The sequence below is a fragment of the Schistocerca cancellata genome, chromosome 2 (assembly GCF_023864275.1).
Source record: "Schistocerca cancellata isolate TAMUIC-IGC-003103 chromosome 2, iqSchCanc2.1, whole genome shotgun sequence".
NCBI lineage: Eukaryota > Metazoa > Arthropoda > Insecta > Orthoptera > Acrididae > Schistocerca > Schistocerca cancellata.
Window position 1 is genome coordinate 971,278,904 of NC_064627.1, and position 21,652 is coordinate 971,300,555.

General features: G+C 41.3%; 1 protein-coding gene across 1 annotated transcript in view; it reads right to left on the reverse strand.

Annotated features, from left to right (window-relative positions):
- Positions 1-731: 731 nt before the first annotated feature.
- The window catches only part of LOC126162934 (serpin B3-like), a 56,526-nt gene continuing 35,605 nt past the window's right edge, over positions 732-21,652 (reverse strand). Inside the window, exons 4-8 of the mRNA XM_049919757.1 lie at positions 18,666-18,873; positions 10,876-11,090; positions 10,216-10,401; positions 5,176-5,320; positions 732-955 (exon numbers count right to left, since the gene is read on the reverse strand). Of these exons, the coding sequence (XP_049775714.1) occupies positions 816-955; positions 5,176-5,320; positions 10,216-10,401; positions 10,876-11,090; positions 18,666-18,873 (894 nt within the window). The 3' untranslated portion in view covers positions 732-815. The remainder of the gene's footprint in view (positions 956-5,175; positions 5,321-10,215; positions 10,402-10,875; positions 11,091-18,665; positions 18,874-21,652) is intronic.

Genomic DNA, 21,652 nt, shown 5'->3' on the forward strand with positions numbered 1-21,652 from the left:
GATGACGGCAATATGTAGGATAAACGTCGTTAGTGATCAACTAAAACGTTAGTCTGTGGAACATGAAATAGGCGAAATGAGAGAATTCCACTGTATAGGAAGCAAAATATTACGTGACGGACAAAGAGGACGGAAGAAACATGTTTGCACAGACAAAAAAGGGCATCCACAGGCAAAAGGAAATGAAGAAATAACAGAATCGAAGCGTTGGAGATGTGACGTTACAAGAGAGTGCTGAGAATTAAGCTGACATGTTAGAAGTGAGTGAGGATTAGAATAGAAGAAGAAACTAATTAGAAGAAGAGACACGATGATGGAACGGTTGTTCGGACCTCGGGAAATTACTTCAGCAGCAAGAGGATGTCTTAGTGGTCGAAAATTGTAAGGGAGTGCAGAGATCGGAACACATCCAACAGGCAATTGAGGACGCTAGATGTAAGTGCTACTCTGAGATGTAGAGGATGGCCCGGGAGATCAAGTCGTGGTGGACGCATTTAACCTGACAGTAAAAAAAAAAAGTCATGGCATCTTGCAAGCCGTTTATGACTTAAATAGTTCCTAAAATATTATTTCAACAGACAAATTTTACTATGAGCTTCTTCAATTTTCTGTGAAATTAATTATCCACATATTTGATTACAAAATTTGTAGCGTTCAACTTGAGTATCAAGGAAAAAGTAATGATCTTCTGTTCTGCATTTCATTTCATGTGTAGGAAGAATTATACATCATGGACAAGCAGATGTTTATTTTTCATAGAATACATCTTTTGAGAGATTAAAATAAATTACACAGAAATCTTCGTCTGGTAGACATCATGGAGCAGGAGTTGAATAGCGACCTGCAAACAACACAGTGTGTGTCTGCTGGTCCAGTATCAGGAACACGAACGGGTGGTCTGCCTTGAAAGTTACGGGTGGCTCAGAATATAATACGCCGTAGCGGCCCGCAACAGCTGAAAATAAAAGAGACGACATGAGAATGTTAGAAAGTATTATCTCATTTCTAACATTATGTTTTAATCACGCACTACAAGTAGGTAGGACCAAAAAAAAGAACAAAAATTATTTTGAGATCGGTTCTGATACAACAGTACGGGCGTCTGAAAAATTCTAGAAACATAATTTTACGAAATCAATAAATCAGATTAGAAATTCGCTGAGGATTCATCATCATCAGTTCCACGATCTTTCCCAGTAGACAACGAACTGATAACATTCAACTACTTTTCACACGGATAGCATTGGCCCCAGACATTCACTGAATGTTCTAGGTACTTGGCTGAAAAAGTAATGCAAAAAGAAGTAACCAGTTTATATGGCGAGCGTCATTTCCGAATGAAAACCCAATAATTTCATTTTCAATGTGGGAAATGCAAATGTGGCTTCGGTGATTCAGCTCCTGTGATTAACTGACCAAGAAACATTAAAGCGATGATGCGTATTGCCATTGATACCTGATGTATCAATTGATGCTGTCAAATCTGTATCGGTCACAGTTCGCAGAAAACTGAACAAAAAAAGTAGCAGACAGAGACACTCAACTACCCACCTGCACTTAAATGGTTCAAATGGCTCTGAGCACTATGGGACTCAACATCTTAGGTCATAAGTCCCCTAGAACTTAGAACTACTTAAACCTAACTAACCTAAGGACATCACACACACCCATGCCCGAGGCAGGATTCGAACCTGCGACCGTAGCAGTCCCGCCCTGCACTTATGCAGGGTAAATGTACTATTGATGAGAAAGCTGTTATCCTCCTTATAAAACAACATAGAAAAACGATAACCAAATTAATGCTCCGCTACCGCACGTGTGCCGTGAGCAGTTTAGTTTACATTGTCTAACTGGGACGTCAATCGTCTCTAATAACCTCCCTTTCCTCATTTTCAGAGAGGTCAATTCCCCTCTTAAAGTTACATTCAATGCCCGATCGACTTCGCTTGTTACCTCATACATCGAGGGTGTACTGAAAAATAATGCCACTGAATTCGTTAAATGAAAACTCTTAAAACTGTGCTCGCCACCATGAAGGAATTGTCTCTACTCATCACAGCTGCACTACTGAAAGAGATCCAGACCGCTCACCAACAACCCAGTCAAGCACAACATGGACACTGAAAGAGTAGATCTGAGAGTGAGTACGTGGAACACAAACGGCATCCATAGACATCAAGGAGAGTTCAGACGAATCCATCGTAAAGAGACCATCGAGTTGTCCTCGTGGGAGATATACACTTGAAGTCGGGCACCAAAGTGCAAGTCACCAACTACTATTGTTATCAAACTGCCGACTCAAGGCTGGTGGTGGTACTGCTTGCCACATACACCGCACCCTCCAACATCACCAGCTGCACTTAGTGGTCCCGAAGACTGTTGAAACAACCGCTACTGCTGTCGAACAACCTTAATAGCGAGACAAAGGCTGCCACGGGGCATACTCGAGAACAACAATTTCGCGACGTTATTATCGACCAGATATGGTTTTTATCGTAGGGGATTTCAGTGCCAAAAATACTGCGTAAAATTCAAGGCTCACGAACGCTGATGACTAGAGATTATTGCGTGACGTGCGGAAAGCAACTATTGTTAGTCCCGTTGAGCCAATAGCCGTCTCGAGAACAAGTCTCGATGTATGAGTAGTCCAAGGGCTTCCACAGGTTATCACAGCGGAAGCAAAGAAAGCCATCTTAGCGGACTATTTACCTGTAATTTTTCGTCTTAAGGACAGAGTCACCTTCATCCCAGGGAGGGGCACTGACACAAAGCACACCAACTGGAACCTATTTCAAGAACATCTCTCTACGAATCTTGCAATTTTCCTGACCCAACGGAGGGAGAAATTGATACAGCACTGCATTATTTTTCAAGCAGTATCTTGGACGCCGTCAGCGAGGTCTCACCGTCGATGGAGATGCAATTACATTCGCGTCAACTGCCACCCCAGTCGCGCACCGCAGTTACCAAAAAGAATAGGATTTGTCGGGAATAGCGGCTTAGTATGAATGCTGCAACGAAACAACTGCTCAACCGCATCCGCCAAGAAATAGCATCAAAATTAGTGACCACAGGAACCAAACGTTGGCCAACAGAGCTCCACCCTAAAACTCTTCGGAGTCTCCGCCTTGAAGGAGACACGACACATCCTCCACAAAACAATAGGGATTCTTCCACGTCATATGGGAAACCCAGTGCAAGAACCGATGCCTTGGCGGATGCCTTTGCGAACAACTTCGGGCCAGTGGATTATCCGGTGAACGAAAGGCTGCCAAGATTCTTGGAAGCTCACGTGGATGAACAAGGATTAGAACTAATTACTATTGAGAAGTCCAATGCCAGCTTCACTGCCTAGGCTGGAGGAATGGACCTCATTCCCAACACTTTGCTTCTCCACTGGCCACAGTCAGCTATTGATCAATTGGCGGCCCTTTTCAATGCATTAATGAGGACTGGCAACTGCCCTGCAACATGGAAGCACGCAGAGATCATAACCATCCCCAACCCTGTGAAAGACGTCCATTTCCTCCAAAGCTATCGACTGATAAGCCTACTCTCTGGAGTACCAAATGCGTTCGAACATCTCTTCCTGTAAAGCTTCCTAGAGCGTATGGAAGCCAAAAATAATTTTACCATATGTCCAGTTCTGATTCCAGAAACGGAATTCTACAACCCATAGGATGCAATGAAGGCCTTCAACCACCACGACTTGAGCCCTGCTTCTAAATGTTGCCAGAGATTACGACACCATGTTGTATGAAGGATTACTGTATGAGTTGGTAACACATGGAGTCTTTGTATCACATGTGAGACTACTGCGCATCTGCATGCATGTACTTTGCATGTGCTGCTGACAGAGTGTCATCACATCGTCCCATCGCCTCTGGCTTATCACAAGGGTAGGTGCTTGGCCCGATCCCATATACGTTGTATACAGTAGACATCCCCAAAACACCATGGATGAAGATGATGTTACGTACTAATGACACTGCCTTGTGCTCCGAGAGACTTACTGCATGGATATTGCAGCGGAGACTCCAGACAGCGATAAATCAACTTGGTGACCAGACGACCAAATGTCGGATAGCTTTCAACCTAAGCAAGACACAGGCAAAGAGGGTAGTGGCAGGAACTGTGCCACCCGTCGTCGTTAGAGGAACAGTCGAAAACTGGGCGTCACCTACGTGATATCTTGGCGCCATGCTCGACGGACGTGATGCCAACGCACAGAAGTAGTACGTGGCGGGTCCCGTGGGCGACCGAGGGACGTATATCCAGTTCTCAACACACGCTATGCTACCCACCCACACCGGTCATGCTGTCTACTCTCCTTAAGTATGCAGAAGTAGCTTTTTGCCAACGCTGCTGAGACCCACATACGATGGCTGCAACGAATTCAGACCAGGGCTCTGTGACTGGCTGTCCATCTTACCCGGAACTGCCCACAGCGAGAATTGTACCTACTGGTTGTTGTACAGCGATATCTAAAAACTACAAGGAAGGTATACAACAGACTGCTAGCTCTCAGATATACATATCAGAAGCCCAGACCAAACAGGCGAGTACCTGCCTCTCTACTTTGGCCAAAGTACATTCGGTATTAACTTGCAGTGGTAATAAGAAAAACCATTTAAAATGAAATCTAACAAAAGCACTACCTAGGTAGCAGCACGAGATTTCACAAAATTTACTGTAAGTGATGGCAGCGATGCATAAGGATCAGACGTGAAACCACGGAAGAAGACAGAAAGTAAGACACAAATTGTTAAAACTTCATCTTAAATTGGAAGTTAAGAATTTCTAGCACTGAAGCTTACTTCGTCGTCGTCCACAATCATTTTGCTTGCCGAGTGAAAACTACAAAAATTCTCTTGACACGCTATCAGAACCTGGCTGATTGATACTGGATTGGACTACCGATTGCTATACGGACTATTTACTGCTATGCTAACAGCGACGTTAGGAGGATTTTCGAACTTCATGGTATTGTTCTCCCACTATCCAGTTTCCTCCCTCATCACCGAGCCAGCTAGTTCTGGTTTACTGGAAACTCTAACTTCTTCCGTGGTTGTTTTATTGTGCATTAACAAAAGCTGAGCACGTTGGTATGCAGAAACGAAAGAAATGTGTACGGAAGTAACGCTGCTCGTGCGGATTCGTCGTTGAAATACTTACCAATGAATGTTGCTGCTGCTGCTTCTGTGCCTTCTTCATTGACCTCTATGAAAGCCTTGTGCAGAACGTTGGTAACTACTAATGGATCATCACTAATACCACTCAAATTTGCCATGCTGCCATCGAACATATCACTCATGCCAAGCTGAAATTCAAATTAGGCAAACGGTATTAGCAAATTTTCCACTACGTGTAACACTTATAAAATACGGCCCCTATCACTTTTGTAATAGTAAGCAACAGTCAAACAAGAATAGAGAAGCACTAAATTGTTTAGGAATTATTGTATCTGTAATATTGCAAGCTAGTCAGCATCAATGTGAACAGACAACCATAAATCACATCATTTTTTTTTTTAATAATGCCATCAATCCATCAAGGGATCATACAAATATATCATGATTTGATGTCGTGTAAATCGAATAAGCAGTAAACAGTAACCGATCTTATTATGAAAATACTATACTGACTCAAAAAGTGAGATTGCTTGCACATTAAGGTGACAAAATGTCGTGGAGTATTAGTGCAGGACCGTTCGTCCATCTTGAAACGTGACAAGTTTCATATAAAGCTTAGGGCCGTTGGAAGGGCAAATAACTACATTTGCGTTCTTATACTCCGCTGCAAACAAATATTGGCGCAGTTCCTTCATTTTTAGCACTTAAGAAACGGGTATCTAAATTCAAGAGTGCTCCATAATCTGCGTGAGGTCCGTTCAAAACTACAAGGACAGATGAAGATATCGAGCAAGTTTATAATAAAGTGTTTATATAAAACTTCCCCCCCCCCATGAACCATGGACCTTGCCGTTGGTGGGGAGGCTTGCGTGCCTCAGCGATACAGATGGCCGTACCGTAGGTACAACCACAACGGAGGGGTATCTGTTGAGAGGCCAGACAAACATGTGGTTCCTGAAGACGGGCAGCAGCCTTTTCAGTAGTTGCAGGGGCAACAGTCTGGATGATTGACTGATCTGGCCTTGTAACATTAACCAAAACGGCCTTGCTGTGCTGGTACTGCGAACGGCTGAAAGCAAGGGGAAACTACAGCCGTAATTTTTCCCGAGGACATGCAGCTCTACTGTATGATTAAATGATGATGGCGTCCTCTTGGGTAAAATATTCCGGAGGTAAAATAGTCCCCCATTCGGATCTCCGGGCGGGGACTACTCAAGAGGACGTCGTTATCAGGAGAAAGAAAACTGGCGTTCTACGAATCGGAGCGTGGAATGTCAGATCACTTAATCGGGCAGGTAGGTTAGAAAATTTAAAAAGGGAGATGGATAGGTTAAAGTTAGATATAGTGGGAATTAGTGAAGTTCGGTGGCAGGAGGAACAAGACTTTTGGTCAGGTGATTACAGGGTTATAAATACAAAATCAAATAGGGGTAATGCAGGAGTAGGTTTAATAATGAATAAAAAAATAGGAGTGCGGGTTAGCTACTACAAACAGCATAGTGAACGCATTATTGTGGCCAAGATAGACACAAAGCCCATGCCTACTACAGTAGTACAAGTTTATATGCCAACTAGCTCTGCAGATGATGAAGAAATTGATGAAATGTATGACGAGATAAAAGAAATTATTCAGGTAGTGAAGGGAGACGAAAATTTAATAGTCATGGCTGACTGGAATTCGTCAGTAGGAAAAGGGAGAGAAGGAAACATAGTAGGTGAATATGGATTGGGGGGAAGGAATGAAAGAGGAAGTCGCCTTGTAGAATTTTGCACAGAGCATAACTTAATCATAGCTAACACTTGGTTCAAGAATCATGAAAGGAGGCTGTATACATGGAAGAAGCCTGGAGATACTGACAGGTTTCAGATAGATTATATAATGGTAAGACAGAGATCTAGGAACCAGGTTTTAAATTGTAAGACATTTCCTGGGGCAGATGTAGATTCTGACCACAATCTATTGGTCATGAACTGCAGATTGAAACTGAAGAAACTGCAAAAAGGTGGGAATTTAAGGAGATGGGACCTGGATAAACTGAAAGAACCAGAGGTTGTAGAGAGTTTCAGGGAGAGCACTAGGGAACAATTGATAGGAATGGGGGAAAGGAATACAGTAGAAGAAGAATGGGTAGCTCTGAGGGATGAAGTAGTGAAGGCAGCAGAGGATCAAGTAGGTAAAAAGACGCGGGCTAGTAGAAATCCTTGGGTAACAGAAGAAATATTGAATTTAATTGATGAAAGGAGAAAATATAAAAATGCAGTAAATGAAGCAGGCAAACAGGAATACAAATGTCTCAAAAATGAAATCGACAGGAAGTGCAAAATGGCTAAGCAGGGATGGCTAGAGGACAAATGTAAGGATGTAGAGGCTTGTCTCACTAGGGGTAAGATAGATACTGCCTACAGGAAAATTAAAGAGACCTTTGGAGAGAAGAGAACCACTTGTATGAATATCAAGAGCTCAGATGGCAACCCAGTTCTAAGCAAAGAAGGGAAAGCAGAAAGGTGGAAGGAGTATATAGAGGGTTTATACAAGGGCGATGTACTTGAGGACAATATTATGGAAATGGAAGAGGATGTAGATGAAGATGAAATGGGAGATAAGATACTGCGTGAAGAGTTTGACAGAGCACTGAAAGACCTGAGTCAAAACAAGGCCCCGGGAGTAGACAACATTCCATTAGAACTACTGATGGCCTCGGGAGAGCCAGTCATGACAAAACTCTACCATCTGGTGAGCACGATGTATGAGACAGGCGAAATACCCACAGACTTTAAGAAGAATAGAATAATTCCAATCCCAAAGAAAGCAGGTGTTGACAGATGTGAAAATTACCGAACTATCAGTTTAATAAGTCACAGCTGCAAAATACTAACGCGAATTCTTTACAGACGAATGGAAAAACTGGTAGAAGCAGACCTCGGCGAAGATCAGTTTGGATTCCGTAGAAATGTTGGAACACGTGAGGCAATACTGACCTTACGACTTATCTTGGAAGAAAGATTAAGAAAAGGCAAACCTACATTTCTAGCATTTGTAGACTTAGAGAAAGCTTTTGACAATGTTGACTGGAATACTCTCTTTCAAATTCTGAAGGTGGCAGGGGTAAAATACAGGGAGCGAAAGGCTATTTACAATTTGTACAGAAACCAGATGGCAGTTATAAGAGTCGAGGGGCATGAAAGGGAAGCAGTGGTTGGGAAAGGAGTGAGACAGGGTTGTAGCCTCTCCCCGATGTTATTCAATCTGTATATTGAGCAAGCAGTAAAGGAAACAAAAGAAAAATTCGGAGTAGGTATTAAAATTCATGGAGAAGAAATAAAAACTTTGAGGTTCGCCGATGACATTGTAATTCTGTCAGAGACAGCAAAGGACTTGGAAGAGCAGTTGAACGGAATGGACAGTGTCTTGAAAGGAGGATATAAGATGAACATCAACAAAAGCAAAACGAGGATAATGGAATGTAGTCAAATTAAGTCGGGTGATGCTGAGGGAATTAGATTAGGAAATGAGACACTTAAAGTAGTAAAGGAGTTTTGCTATTTAGGGAGTAAAATAACCGATGATGGTCGAAGTAGAGAGGATATAAAATGTAGACTGGCAATGGCAAGGAAAGCGTTTCTCAAGAAGAGAAATTTGTTAACATCGAATATAGATTTAGGTGTCAGGAAGTCGTTTCTGAAAGTATTTGTATGGAGTGTAGCCATGTATGGAAGTGAGACATGGACGATAACTAGTTTGGACAAGAAGAGAATAGAAGCTTTCGAAATGTGGTGCTACAGAAGAATGCTGAAGATAAGGTGGGTAGATCACGTAACTAATGAGGAGGTATTGAATAGGATTGGGGAGAAGAGAAGTTTGTGGCACAACTTGACTAGAAGAAGGGATCGGTTGGTAGGACATGTTCTGAGGCATGGAGGGATCACAAATTTAGCATTGGAGGGCAGCGTGGAGGGTAAAAATCGTAGAGGGAGACCAAGAGATCAATACACTAAGCAGATTCAAAAGGATGTAGGTTGCAGTAGGTACTGGGAGATGAAGAAGCTTGCACAGGATAGAGTAGCATGGAGAGCTGCATCAAACCAGTCTCAGGACTGAAGACCACAACAACAACAACATAAAACTTCCCGGCAGCGTGCCAGACCGAGACTCGAACTCGAAACCCTTGCCTTTCGTGGGCATGTGCTCCCAAGCAACATTCATGCCTGTCCTCAAAGCTTTATTTCCGTCAGTACCTCATCTCCATTCACTCTGGAATTGTGTTTATACTACACAGCTTAGAAGTGTGTCAGATAGTTGATGCTATCCATTATTTCCATAACAGACTATTTTCTCACGACTCCAACTGTTAACTATTGTTCTGCATCAAGTTTTTGCTTCATCCTACACACGTTTCGATAGTTAAGAAACATCATCAGGTGGAAGGGATCACTTTCATAGATTTCAATAGTTGTAAACATTGGCGGTTTCTAGCAGGGGCTCAGCAGTTCGTTTCAGCTTGCGCTGTTAACAATAAAAACTTGCGCTGTTAACAATTAAATTATTACTAAATAGCCACAGAATTAACAGATGTCTCTTAACAACTTTTTTAAAGTTATAAAAGGTATGTGCATTGTAAGAACAATACATGTATTTCATTATGAAGATTAAAATCGCAAAAGATTCTTCTTACCGTACGTAAGTCACACAATATTGTGGTTGTGTAACAAATTAGTTACATCTTCCTCACCACAGAGTTTGCAGCAAATAGATGGTGACTTAATCGAAAAGTTTACATTTCAATACGCTCGTACCAAGACGGAAAATTTTTCATTCAGAACTCTGCGACGTCTCACAAGTGCATATTCAAAAACGGCATTCTTGCGCAACGAGCCGTAGACCAACGGTTTTGCTTCTATTAACGTATGTTCTCAATCGTATCAGTTTTCGTCCTTAATTATGGTACGCCCTACATACCTGATAAGAAAATTCTCTTAGGAAGTTGCAGATGAGTTTTGGCTTAATTTTGTGTACCGACTGCATCTCAGTACATAACCGACCTGAAATACCATTACTACATTAAATTACTGTTTTTTCACTTACTGTTTTCAATGTTGCTTTCAGGTCCACTGTGTACTCCAGTTTGAATTTTGGTAAATAGAGATACACTTCCCGTTCGCCCATTCCTGACAGAATGTCCTGAAGATTTATGTTGGCAAGTTTCTTCTCAAGATTCGGAAGTCCATTCTGCTCTTTGGGCAGTATTATCATCATACCGAGTTTTTTCCCCTGTTGCATGAAAAAGAAATGCAATGAATAGCTTATGTTACGTTAAATGGCTATAAAACATTGTGTATCGTGTAAAGTTAACAACTGCACACAACACACAGAAACGTGTGTAGCCTCCAGACAACAAACTATCTGCAAAGCATCGGAGAGAAAAGTTAAAAACTTTTTAAATGAGGTAAATTTTTCACCTTTGTAGTCTGTAATAATGCAACACTACTGAAATGAAGTATAGTTCTGAAATAGCGATTTTTTCATCCTACTTCCACACTCTGAAGAATCACAATAACTGATGGGAACTCATGGAATAATTGTTAGTTGTTATTATATAATATTGTGAACCTTTAATCTTTAGGAATACTTTACACTTATGTGTATTTCTTGTATTATAATTTCTCACTCGTTTATACAGCTACATATCTTGTCTTCAAATTGATTTAGCGCACAATTATTGTAGGTTCATAATTAGTAACATACCCTGTATGGAAGAAGCACAACCTGAGATTCCAATTCACTTATCTCTGTGTATTTGAACCCCTCTTCAATGTACATCATATCCACATTTTGTATTGATCCTGAGGCTAGATGAAACGGTGTTGGTAACGTAAATGCTACATCAAACTGCCGTAGCCAATCGGCATTGAGGTAGATGGCATTCACCAGTACCATCTTGGTTAAATCATTCAGAACACCTGAAAGAAACAATTCGCCTGCTTATGGATATGATGCTTTGATGCCTACTAAACTTACAAATTTATTTCTGTTGCTCCATGAGTCAGGAGAACGCCAGTACCCAACAGACCACCGTTGAAAATACATAATGCTTATATACATAAGTGGAAAAAAGGGCTCGTAAAAAGGTCCAGTAACGTTATTCAGGACATAATTACCTACAATGTCAACGATAATTTAAGTGATATGTTTACGGTTTACCTTTGTAATTCGCCAGTTTCTTTGTCTCATATTACTACAACAAAAAACTGTTTCCGCGTGCAGATGACTTTTATGGCAATCTCAGTAGTCCATACAAATTACAAAAATAAATGTGTGTGTGTGTGTGTGTGTTCCGGATCTCTTCCTAAACCAATGTGCCGATTTCAACCAAACTTAATCCACATATATATCTTACTGTGAAGCGACAATCGCTGTGGGAGTAAGAACCACCTATCAAGGGGGGCGGGGGGGGGGGGGGGCAGTGAAAATGAAGCCTAGCCCGCGACGAGTGAAGTCCCAGACTTTATCTGTCTAGTATTTGTGAATAAAAGTTCTTAGCAACATACAACCAACTTTATACATAATTTCGAACTTCAACAAATTTTTTTCTCGCTGACAATCTCTACAAAATGTAAAAACCATTATTGCTTATTACTTTTCCGCTGTTAATGGTGAAGTACCGCACGAGGCATGACGCTATAATTTATTACTTCTTTACAACTACATTTTTTCGCGACGCATTGTACAGACAGTATGCACTGTTGTGGATTGGCAAGACAGCCAACCCACTATGACAGGAAGCCGAAAGGCTCGCGTTTAAGCTCACGCAGGCTGGCGTGAGGTCTGAAACAGGACACGAAATTTATACTAGCAAAAAAAAAAAAAAAAAAAAAAAAAACGTAGCTGCTGGAATACTTAACTTTAATCCATAATAGGTGAACATCGCTCTTGACGGTACATGTTTTACAGCATCAATAGTAACTGGTAATGGCGCCTTGCTAGGTCGTAGCAAATGACGTAGCTGAAGGCTTTGCTAACTATCGTCTCGGCAAATGAGAGCGTAATTGGTCAGTGAACCATCGCTAGCAAAGTCGGCTGTACAACTGAGGCGAGTGCTAGGAAGTCTCTGTAGACCTGCCGTGTGGCGGCGCTCGGTCTGCAATCACTGATAGTGGCGACACGCGGGTCCGATGTGTACTAACGGACCGCGGCCGATTTAAAGGCTACCACCTAGCAAGTGTGGTGTCTGGCGGTGACACCACATGCACATCACTGATTGTAAGTGCAACATTGTATGACTGTACGACATATAGTTCCGGAGATATGACATCATGTGATAAGTGAAGAACTGCCGCATCGTGCACGACGTTTTAATTTATTACATCTTTGCTGCTACCTCTATTCGCAGTAAATTTCACACATAGTAACCGCATATTCCGCTAAATGTACCTACGAAGTTATATCATTGTACGATACGTAGTTCAGAAGACATGACGTCATAAACCTTAAGCACAGGGCCAGACGCTGCATGGTACGTGCTTGGGCACACAGTTGTAGTACATAAACACCTGGGTAGCAATTGACAAACTGCTTGAAAAACAATGAGGAAAGAAATCTGCCTGTTTCGATGATTTTCAGATCTGTCAACACCTGCTTTCTTTGGAATTGGAATTATTATATTGTTCTTAAAGCCTGATGGTATTTCGCTTGTTTCACATCTTGCTCACCAGATGGAATAGTTCAGTCATTGCTGGCTCTCCCAGGGCTATCAGTAGTTCTAACGGAATGTTGTCTACTCCCGAGGCCTTGTTTCGACTTAGATCTTTCAATGCGCTGTCAAATTCTTCACGCAATATCATATCTCCCATCTCATCTTCATCTACACTCCTGAAAATGGAAAAAAGAACACATTGACACCGGTGTGTCAGACCCACCATACTTGCTCCGGACACTGCGAGAGGGCTGTACAGGCAATGATCACACGCACGGCACAGCGGACACACCAGGAACCGCGGTGTTGGCCGTCGAATGGCGCTAGCTGCGCAGCATTTGTGCACCGCCGCAGCCAGTTTGCCGTGGCATACGGAGCTCCATCGCAGTCTTTAACACTGGTAGCATGCCGCGACAGCGTGGACGTGAACCGTATGTGCAGTTGACGGACTTTGAGCGAGGGCGTGTAGTGGGCATGCGGGAGGCCGGGTGGACGTACCGCCGAATTGCTCAACACGTGGGGCGTGAGGTCTCCACAGTACATCGATGTTGTCGCCTGTGGTCGGCGGAAGGTGCACGTGCCCGTCGACCTGGGACCGGACCGCAGCGACGCACGGATGCACGCCAAGACCGTAAGATCCTACGCAGTGCCGTAGGGGACCGCACCGCCACTTCCCAGCAAATTAGGGACACTGTTGCTCCTGGGGTATCGGCGAGGACCATTCGCAACCGTCTCCATGAAGCTGGGCTACGGTCCCGCACACCGTTAGGCCGTCTTCCGCTCACGCCCCAACATCGTGCAGCCCGCCTCCAGTGGTGTCGCGACAGGCGTGAATGGAGGGACGAATGGAGACGTGTCGTCTTCAGCGATGAGAGTCGCTTCTGCCTTGGTGCCAATGATGGTCGTATGCGTGTTTGGCGCCGTGCAGGTGAGCGCCACAATCAGGACTGCATACGACCGAGGCACACAGGGCCAACACCCGGCATCATGGTGTGGGGAGCGTTCTCCTACACTGGCCGTACACCACTGGTGATCGTCGAGGGGACACTGAATAGTGCACGGTACATCCAAACCGTCATCGAACCCATCGTTCTACCATTCCTAGACCGGCAAGGGAACTTGCTGTTCCAACAGGACAATGCACGTCCGCATGTATCCCGTGCCACCCAACGTGCTCTAGAAGGTGTAAGTCAACTACCCTGGCCAGCAAGATCTCCGGATCTGTCACCCATTGAGCATGTTTGGGACTGGATGAAGCGTCGTCTCACGCGGTCTGCACGTCCAGCACAAACGCTGGTCCAACTGAGGCGCCAGGTGGAAATGGCATGGCAAGCCGTTCCACAGGACTACATCCAGCATCTCTACGATCGTCTCCATGGGAGAATAGCAGCCTGCATTGCTGCGAAAGGTGGATATACACTGTACTAGTGCCGACATTGTGCATGCTCTGTTGCCTGTGTCTATGTGCCTGTGGTTCCGTCAGTGTGATCATGTGATGTATCTGACCCCAGTAATGTGTCAATGAAGTTTCCCCTTCCTGGGACAATGAATTCACGGTGTTCTTATTTCAATTTCCAGGAGTGTATATCCTCTTCCATTTCAGTAATGTTGTCCTCAAGTAAATCTCCCATGTATAAAGCCTCTACATACTCCTTCCACCTTCTGCTTTCCCTTCTTTGCTTAGGACTGGTTTCCATCTGGGTTCCTGATATTCATATAGGTGGTTCCCTCTTCTCCAAACGTTTCTTTAATTTTCCCGTAGGCGGCATCTATCTTACCCCTAGTGATATATGCCTTTACATCCTTGCATTTGTCCTCTAGCCATTCCTGTTCAGCCATTTTGCATTTCCTGTCGGTCTCATTTTGCATTCCCTTTTGCGTGCTTCATTTACTGCATTTCTATATTTTCTTCTTTCGACAATTAAATTCAATTCTCTTCTGTTACCGAAGAATTTCTCGTAGCGCTTGTGCTTTTACCTATTTGATACTCTGGTACTTCACTATTTCATGTCTCAAAGCTACCCATTCTTCTTCTATCGTATTCCTATCCCCTGTTCTTGTCAATTGCTCCCTCTGAAACTCTGTGCAGCCTCCGGTTGTTTCAGTTTATCCACGTCCCATCTTCTTAAATTCCCACCTTTTTGCAGTTTCTTCAGTTTTAATCCAAAGTTCATAACCAATAAATTGTGGCCTGAGTCCACATCTGCTCCTGGAAATGTCTTAAATTTAAAATCTGTTTCCGTAATCTCTGTATAACCTCATATAATCCATCGTAAACATTCCGGTGTCTTCAAATCTCTTCCAAGTATACTCTCTTCTTTCATGATTCTTAAACCAGGTGTAGGGCTCTGTGCGAAATTCTATCAGAGAGCTTCCTCTTTCATTCTTTTCCCCCAGTACATATTCACCATCTACTTTTTCTTCCCTTCCTTTCCCTACTATCGAATTTAAGTCCCCCACGACTCTCAGATTTTCGTCTCCCCTGCATGACCTCGCGAAAAATTATGGCTGTAGTCTCCCCTTGCTTTCAGCCGTGTGCAGTACCAGCCAGCAAGGCCGTTTTGGGTGATGTTACAAGGCCCGATCACTTATCCAGGCTGTTGCCCCTGCAACTACTGAAAAGGCTGCTGGTCCTCTTAAGGAATCATACGTTTGTCTGGCATCTCAACAGATACCCCTCCGTTGTGGTTGTACCTATGGCACAGTTATCTCGTGGCGTGCAGCAAAGCGTAACTAGCCTGCATTACGGGCGTCCTCTAGCAGTTGTGCTGAAACGGGTTTCCCTCCTTGAATCGCTGAGGCGTGAAGTCATGTATGTGGGTTCTGATCGCGACGTCATGTGCGACAGAGTGGAGTTTCTTACTCTTCAGTATTCTCTTAAGACGTGGAAGTGCTTCGAGATTTTGCTCAGCTGTCCAATTATGTGGTTACTAACTAGCGAATTGTGAAAGCAACAGCTTGAATTTTTACCTTCTATGAGACGTAGTTTAGACATTGCTTCCTGTTGTATTGGCCGACATGCTTATGTTTGCGTGTTTCCACTGTGGGTTTATTACGCGCGTGTGTTCCTAATCAGTATGGTAGCGTTTTTGTTGTTGTTGTGGTCTTTATTCCGATGTCTGGCGTGATGTAGCTCTAATGCTACTCTGTCCTTTGTAAGCTGCTGTGCAAGCCTCTTCATCTCCGAATAATTACTGCAAGCTACGTCCATTTGAGCCTGCCTACGATATTCATCTCTTAGTCTCCTTCTACAGTGTTTACCTCCACACTACCCTGCAGTACTAAATAGATGATATCTGTGTTCCATCACCAAATTCCTTCTTTTGCTCAAGCTAGTCTACAAATTTCTTCTCACCCCAATTCTATTCAATCCAGTTCAGTACCTCCTCATTACTTACATGATCTACCCATCTAATCTTCAACATTCTTCTGTAGCACCACATTTCAAAAGCTTCTATTCTCTTCTTGTCTGAACTGTTTATCGTCCACGTTTCACTTCCATACAAGGCTACTCTACTCTCCAGACGGATACCTTCAGGATAAACTGCCTAACATATAAATTTATATTAGCTAACATATTCCTCTTTTTCAGAAATGTTTTCCTTACTGTCGATGGTCTGCATTTTATACCGTCTTTGCTTCGACCGCCATCAGTTATTTTACTGCCCAAATAGCAAAACTCATCAATTGCTTTTAATGTCTCATTTCCTAATCTAATTCACACACCATCGTCTGATTTAACTCGGGTAGTACATCCAATTATCCTTAATTTGCTCTTGTACATGTTCACTTCTCTCCTCCTTTCAAGACACTGCCCAGTCCATTCAACTGCTCTGCCATGTCCTTTGCTGTCTCCGACGGAATTACGTCATTTGCAAATGAAAATATTTATTCTTCCTCCCTGAATTTTAGTTCCTTCTCTAAATTTTTCTTTGGTTTTCCTTAGTGCTTGCTCAATACACAGATTGAATATCATCAGGGATAACCTGCAACCCTGTCTCACTTTCCTCTCAACCATTGCTTCCCTTTCATGACCTTTAACTTTTATAACTGCCATCTGATTTCTGTACAAGTTGTAATAATATGACCAACAGCTACTGTATTACTTGCAATTGACACTATTGTCATTAAAACTAGTAAAATTTAGTGAGCGCTCTAAGTTAAGAGTTTATCTTGTGTGTAGCTTAATGAGCAACCGCTAGTGGGTTTATTAATTCATAGTAACCATTATTACTAATTAGGTGCATAATGATACCTGTGTCATGATGTGAGTGTGGTTTGCCGTTATTAACCAGTAGTGATGAATGAATCTGTGTGTTTATCAATGCCACTATGTGGTGATATTTGTGTGAAGTGGCATACATTGATTACGTAGGTAGAGTTACAAACTGTATGATATCGAAGCCAAGTATGTTGTTCTCCTTGTTATTTAATTTTAATTGAGATCAGAATTTTATTTCCTTGAAATGTTATTTAATTATGATCATTGGTCGGATATCTTCCCAAGTCATTAAATCGTTGGTCAACTGAATGTTTTTACTTGGCATGTCATTTAAGTGTTGCCAGCCAGTGGTTGTGTTGTTTGAGTGACAAGGAAGTTTAAAACGTTCAGTAGACCACGTTACTTTCTGAGGTCTCTGTTTCAGGATGAGATCCCATGTGCCTTTCATTTGTAGTTCGCCATCAGCAGTTCATAACTTGGCGTTGTCAGTATTACCGAAGCCGTGCTGGTCAAGCTGGGTCAAATTCTGTCGTCTGGTGCCAGGTTCACTCTGGTAACGCCAGGCATTCCACATTCGCTCGGTTCCCGAAGCCCGAATGAAATGTGAGTTTGAAGATTTCGCAAAAAGAAGATTGTTTTAGTCCAACCTGTTTCGAGTCGCAAAACCCACTGCTGCACTTCCCAGTCACATCTTTTGACTCCGGCTGCTGTGGACGAGCGGTTCTAGGTGCTCCAGTCCGGAACTGCGCAGCTGCTGCGGTCGCAGGTTCGAATCCTGCCTCGGGCTTGGATGTATGTGATATCCTTAGGTTAGTTAGGTTTACGTAGTTCTAAGTGTAGGGGACTTATGACGTCAGATGTTAAGTCCCATAGTGCGTAGAGTAATTTGAACCATTTTTGAACATTTTCTGACACAGTGGACAGATGCGAATCATTGTTTGCGTATCGCGAGAGTACAGCGAATTCTGAAATCTACGGAAATCGTCGAGTAAATTATCAAGGATACACAGACACAGAGTGTATCTGACAATTAATTTAATGAAGTATTGATGCCGAGGGAAATATATGAATTTACGAAAAAGATGGCTTTGAAAATTCTCGTCGATCAGTTCTTGAGTGCTGCTTTATTCCTCGGGTTTCTGGACCGTACAAGCAAGAATTATTACAAGCGATAGAGTAAAGCCAAAGCAAAGTTGCTGTCACAACTTCATTAGCAAACGCTGAAGTAATGCATGACGTAAGGAATAGGTTTACGTGCTAAATCGGTAGAACTTTCGTTTCAACCAGTATCAAGCAAGACACTACTTCCTTCTACTTACGTCATCCTCCTACAACACATCATACTGTGGAAACAGTTGAATTTTAGCTTACTGACAATGGTTCTCATCGCTCACCATTCGCAAATTGTACATCGAAGGAGAGAAACAATAATGGCACCAAAACTATCATGTGCCATGTATTGTAAGGTGCCTTGTGAAGTAAAGGAATACATTTTGTTAACTATTCTAGTATTGTTATTGCGACAATCCGAAAAATATACTCATTTACAGAGGAGAAAAGCTGAACATTTTCTTGAGTAGTGTTTATACGAATAGTAATTTAATGAGGAAAATTGCTTACCAGAAGGGATTAGGTTTTTTATCTTCTGATTTGTCTTATATTCTATCCAGTCATTTATTGTTTTCCGTGCTTGCTCTTCTTGTGAAAAATCTACTTTCTCTGCTCCAGTCTTGAATCTAATGGCAGAATTATTGAATTCTTCCTTAATGTTATAACCATTTTTAATGAATATTCTGTTACCAATGTTAAGCACTATGCCTTTACTTTCCTGAAATATGGAAAAGAAACAGACTTAAAAGCTAATATATTTAAATTTATTTTATATTTATTTTTCACAATACATTTGTGGTATCAATCATAATAATAGACAGTAATGAAAATTCAAGTGTTAATCTTCTCTTGATATCAATCACATTGAAGCACTTTGATCTTTCTTTGTATCCTATGAACCTTTACACCATGGAACACTAAGTTTAAAAGAAATAAATAAAACACAGCCACAATCAGGAGATAGTGTGCCAAGTTATTTTCTTCCATACTGTATATTAATTATCTTTGTGTAATATTAGTGCAGTATACTTTTTCTTAAGTTTCACTTACATTGATTACATTAACTTCCGCCACTTGCAACGTAACCATGTATCACATTTTATTTACCTTCCAGAGAGAAAATTATTTGTTACCCATTAGAGTATTTTGTTTTCTATCCAAACTGCTTCGTTTCTTATTGAATAAATACACTCAGCTATTTAAAACTTAATAGCTATGTTTAACGGTTTTAAAATATTCTCTTAGCAATACTGCTACCACTTTAGATCTTAACTTAGGGGCTACCCATAAGAAATGAACCATTGTTTTTTAAAAATGGAGATACTATCAAGTTGAAGTATGCAACCATTTATGTGATTACATAATAATTCAGTACTTCAAATTCATGTAATAATTACAGTGCTAACATTACCAGTTTTAGTTTTGACAACTGCCTGCGATTTCAGGTCAAATTTCATCATGGTATGCACCATGGTATACAACATAGTATTCATCATGGTATACACCAGAAATTGTAATATGTAATGACAAATATATTGGTAAATTAATTGCATCAAATAGTGAAACTGGGCATGTTAAGTCTTAAGAGTAGTAAGTGACTTGGCATAATGAATTATTATATTTTTAAAAAATTGTTATGACACTCATTTGCAAGAACCTACATTTGATAACCAGTCTCAATCACATTTAATGTTTGTCATCATATCTGAAAATTAAATTAAATTAAACTTTAATAGTCACTATCTCTGTAAACATTGTGATTCAAATTGTTTAAAATTTTGGTTTTCTAATTTACTGCAATAACCTGATAACATAGGCTGACAATATCTAAAATGTCTCATATGGTACTTGATTCATCATGAACTGTAAAAAGCAAAAATTCTTTAAAAGGAGAGTAGTCACAGCTGAAAAGTACTTGTGTCAACATTCTATAGCATCTAGTATTTTATTAAATCCACTATGAATCATAAAACCCCATGCATCATGGATGATGGATGAGTAGGGAGAAAGGTTGGAGGGGGAGAGCAAAAGCACAGTTTATGTGTGATATTGAGGTATAACAATGAACTGTCTAAAATTTCTAACTAAGAAGAAATTTATGTAATGCACCAAATATTTATATATGAATCATCTTGTTGAAATTCATAATTAAATTAGTACACCCCACCTGAAAACTGAGTGCACACATTTCTCACCATAGTATGTCTAAGGTGTTTTATGTATGTGTACAGTGGGCTCAGTCTGCCTGTGGCCATGCTGCCACTGACCCACAAGTGCAGCGACCTTGTAAGATCTTGTTCAGCCTGGTATGATAGTAGCTAAATCAGAGAGTTTCCACTGACTGGGCTCTCTGAGTATCTCATCGAAATTCTTAATGTACATCGAATTCTTGAAGTAAAACAGGAGATGTGTAGTCTACCTCATTGCATCAGGTAATGTCTATATATTTGAAATTCTCCCAAGAAGATGAAATAACGTCCCTTAGTGCTGTTTGTAAAATTTCTAGATGTTTCAGTTACATAATCTTCAAATGTTGTCGTATTATTTTGTAGTCCAGTATGTTCTTTAAAGTGGGTCTCCAATGTTTCACCAGTCTGATCTATACACATTTGTCATAGCACTTGGATTAAATCTTATACAGACCTGGAGCACTAAATTTGTAACTTCATTTATTTTGTGTCAGGTTTAGCTTAAAACGAAGAGTAGATATTGTGCATCAGTATTTCGATGTATGTATAGATTTTAAATTATCCTATTACGTCTTTTATATATTTCCTTGTTTCATTGTAATATTACGCAATATCTGTGCTTTCCCTCTCCTGCTCCCCTGCCCATCAGCCACGATACATCAATGTGTATTACGCATAGTGGGTTAATCAAAATTCTAGATGTTACAGAAAGGTCGCGTAAATTTCCTTTGCTTTTTACAGCTCTTACTTTATTTTTAACTTACTGGCTTATACAGCTGGCTCACAGCCAGTCGCAGGTTTCATGTCTGTAACTACACTGCTGGCTGTGAGAGGGACTGAGCAGCTGTAGCTTCTTTTTAGTGTTTGTTCTTTTCTGTTAATAGATGGCATGACATGTTATATAGCATTAGAAAGCTGATAATCGATCTATGTAGCGGTGTTACATTCGATTTCTTTTATTATTTTGCGATTTATAAGCAATCGTTTTTAGGTTTTGTTAGGGTTATCCCTAAAAAATCCCATCAAGAAAACATCCTGTAGTGTGAAAAGCAAGGAAGAAGTAAAGTTATACACGGTGTGAGTGTGAGAAATGTCTGGTGGCGTTGCACATGCTTGTAATTTTTCGATTGTAGCACACCAACAAAAACTCGTAAAGCAGCATTACTTTCACTCTTCATTGCTTTAATAAATAGTAAGCTTAGATTTATAAAGAATTCCTATTGGAAAAATTATACAACTTAAAGAAAAGTGTGTAAAAATATGCTGATTTTCGTAAATTTAAATAGTAATTATAGAATCGACTATGGA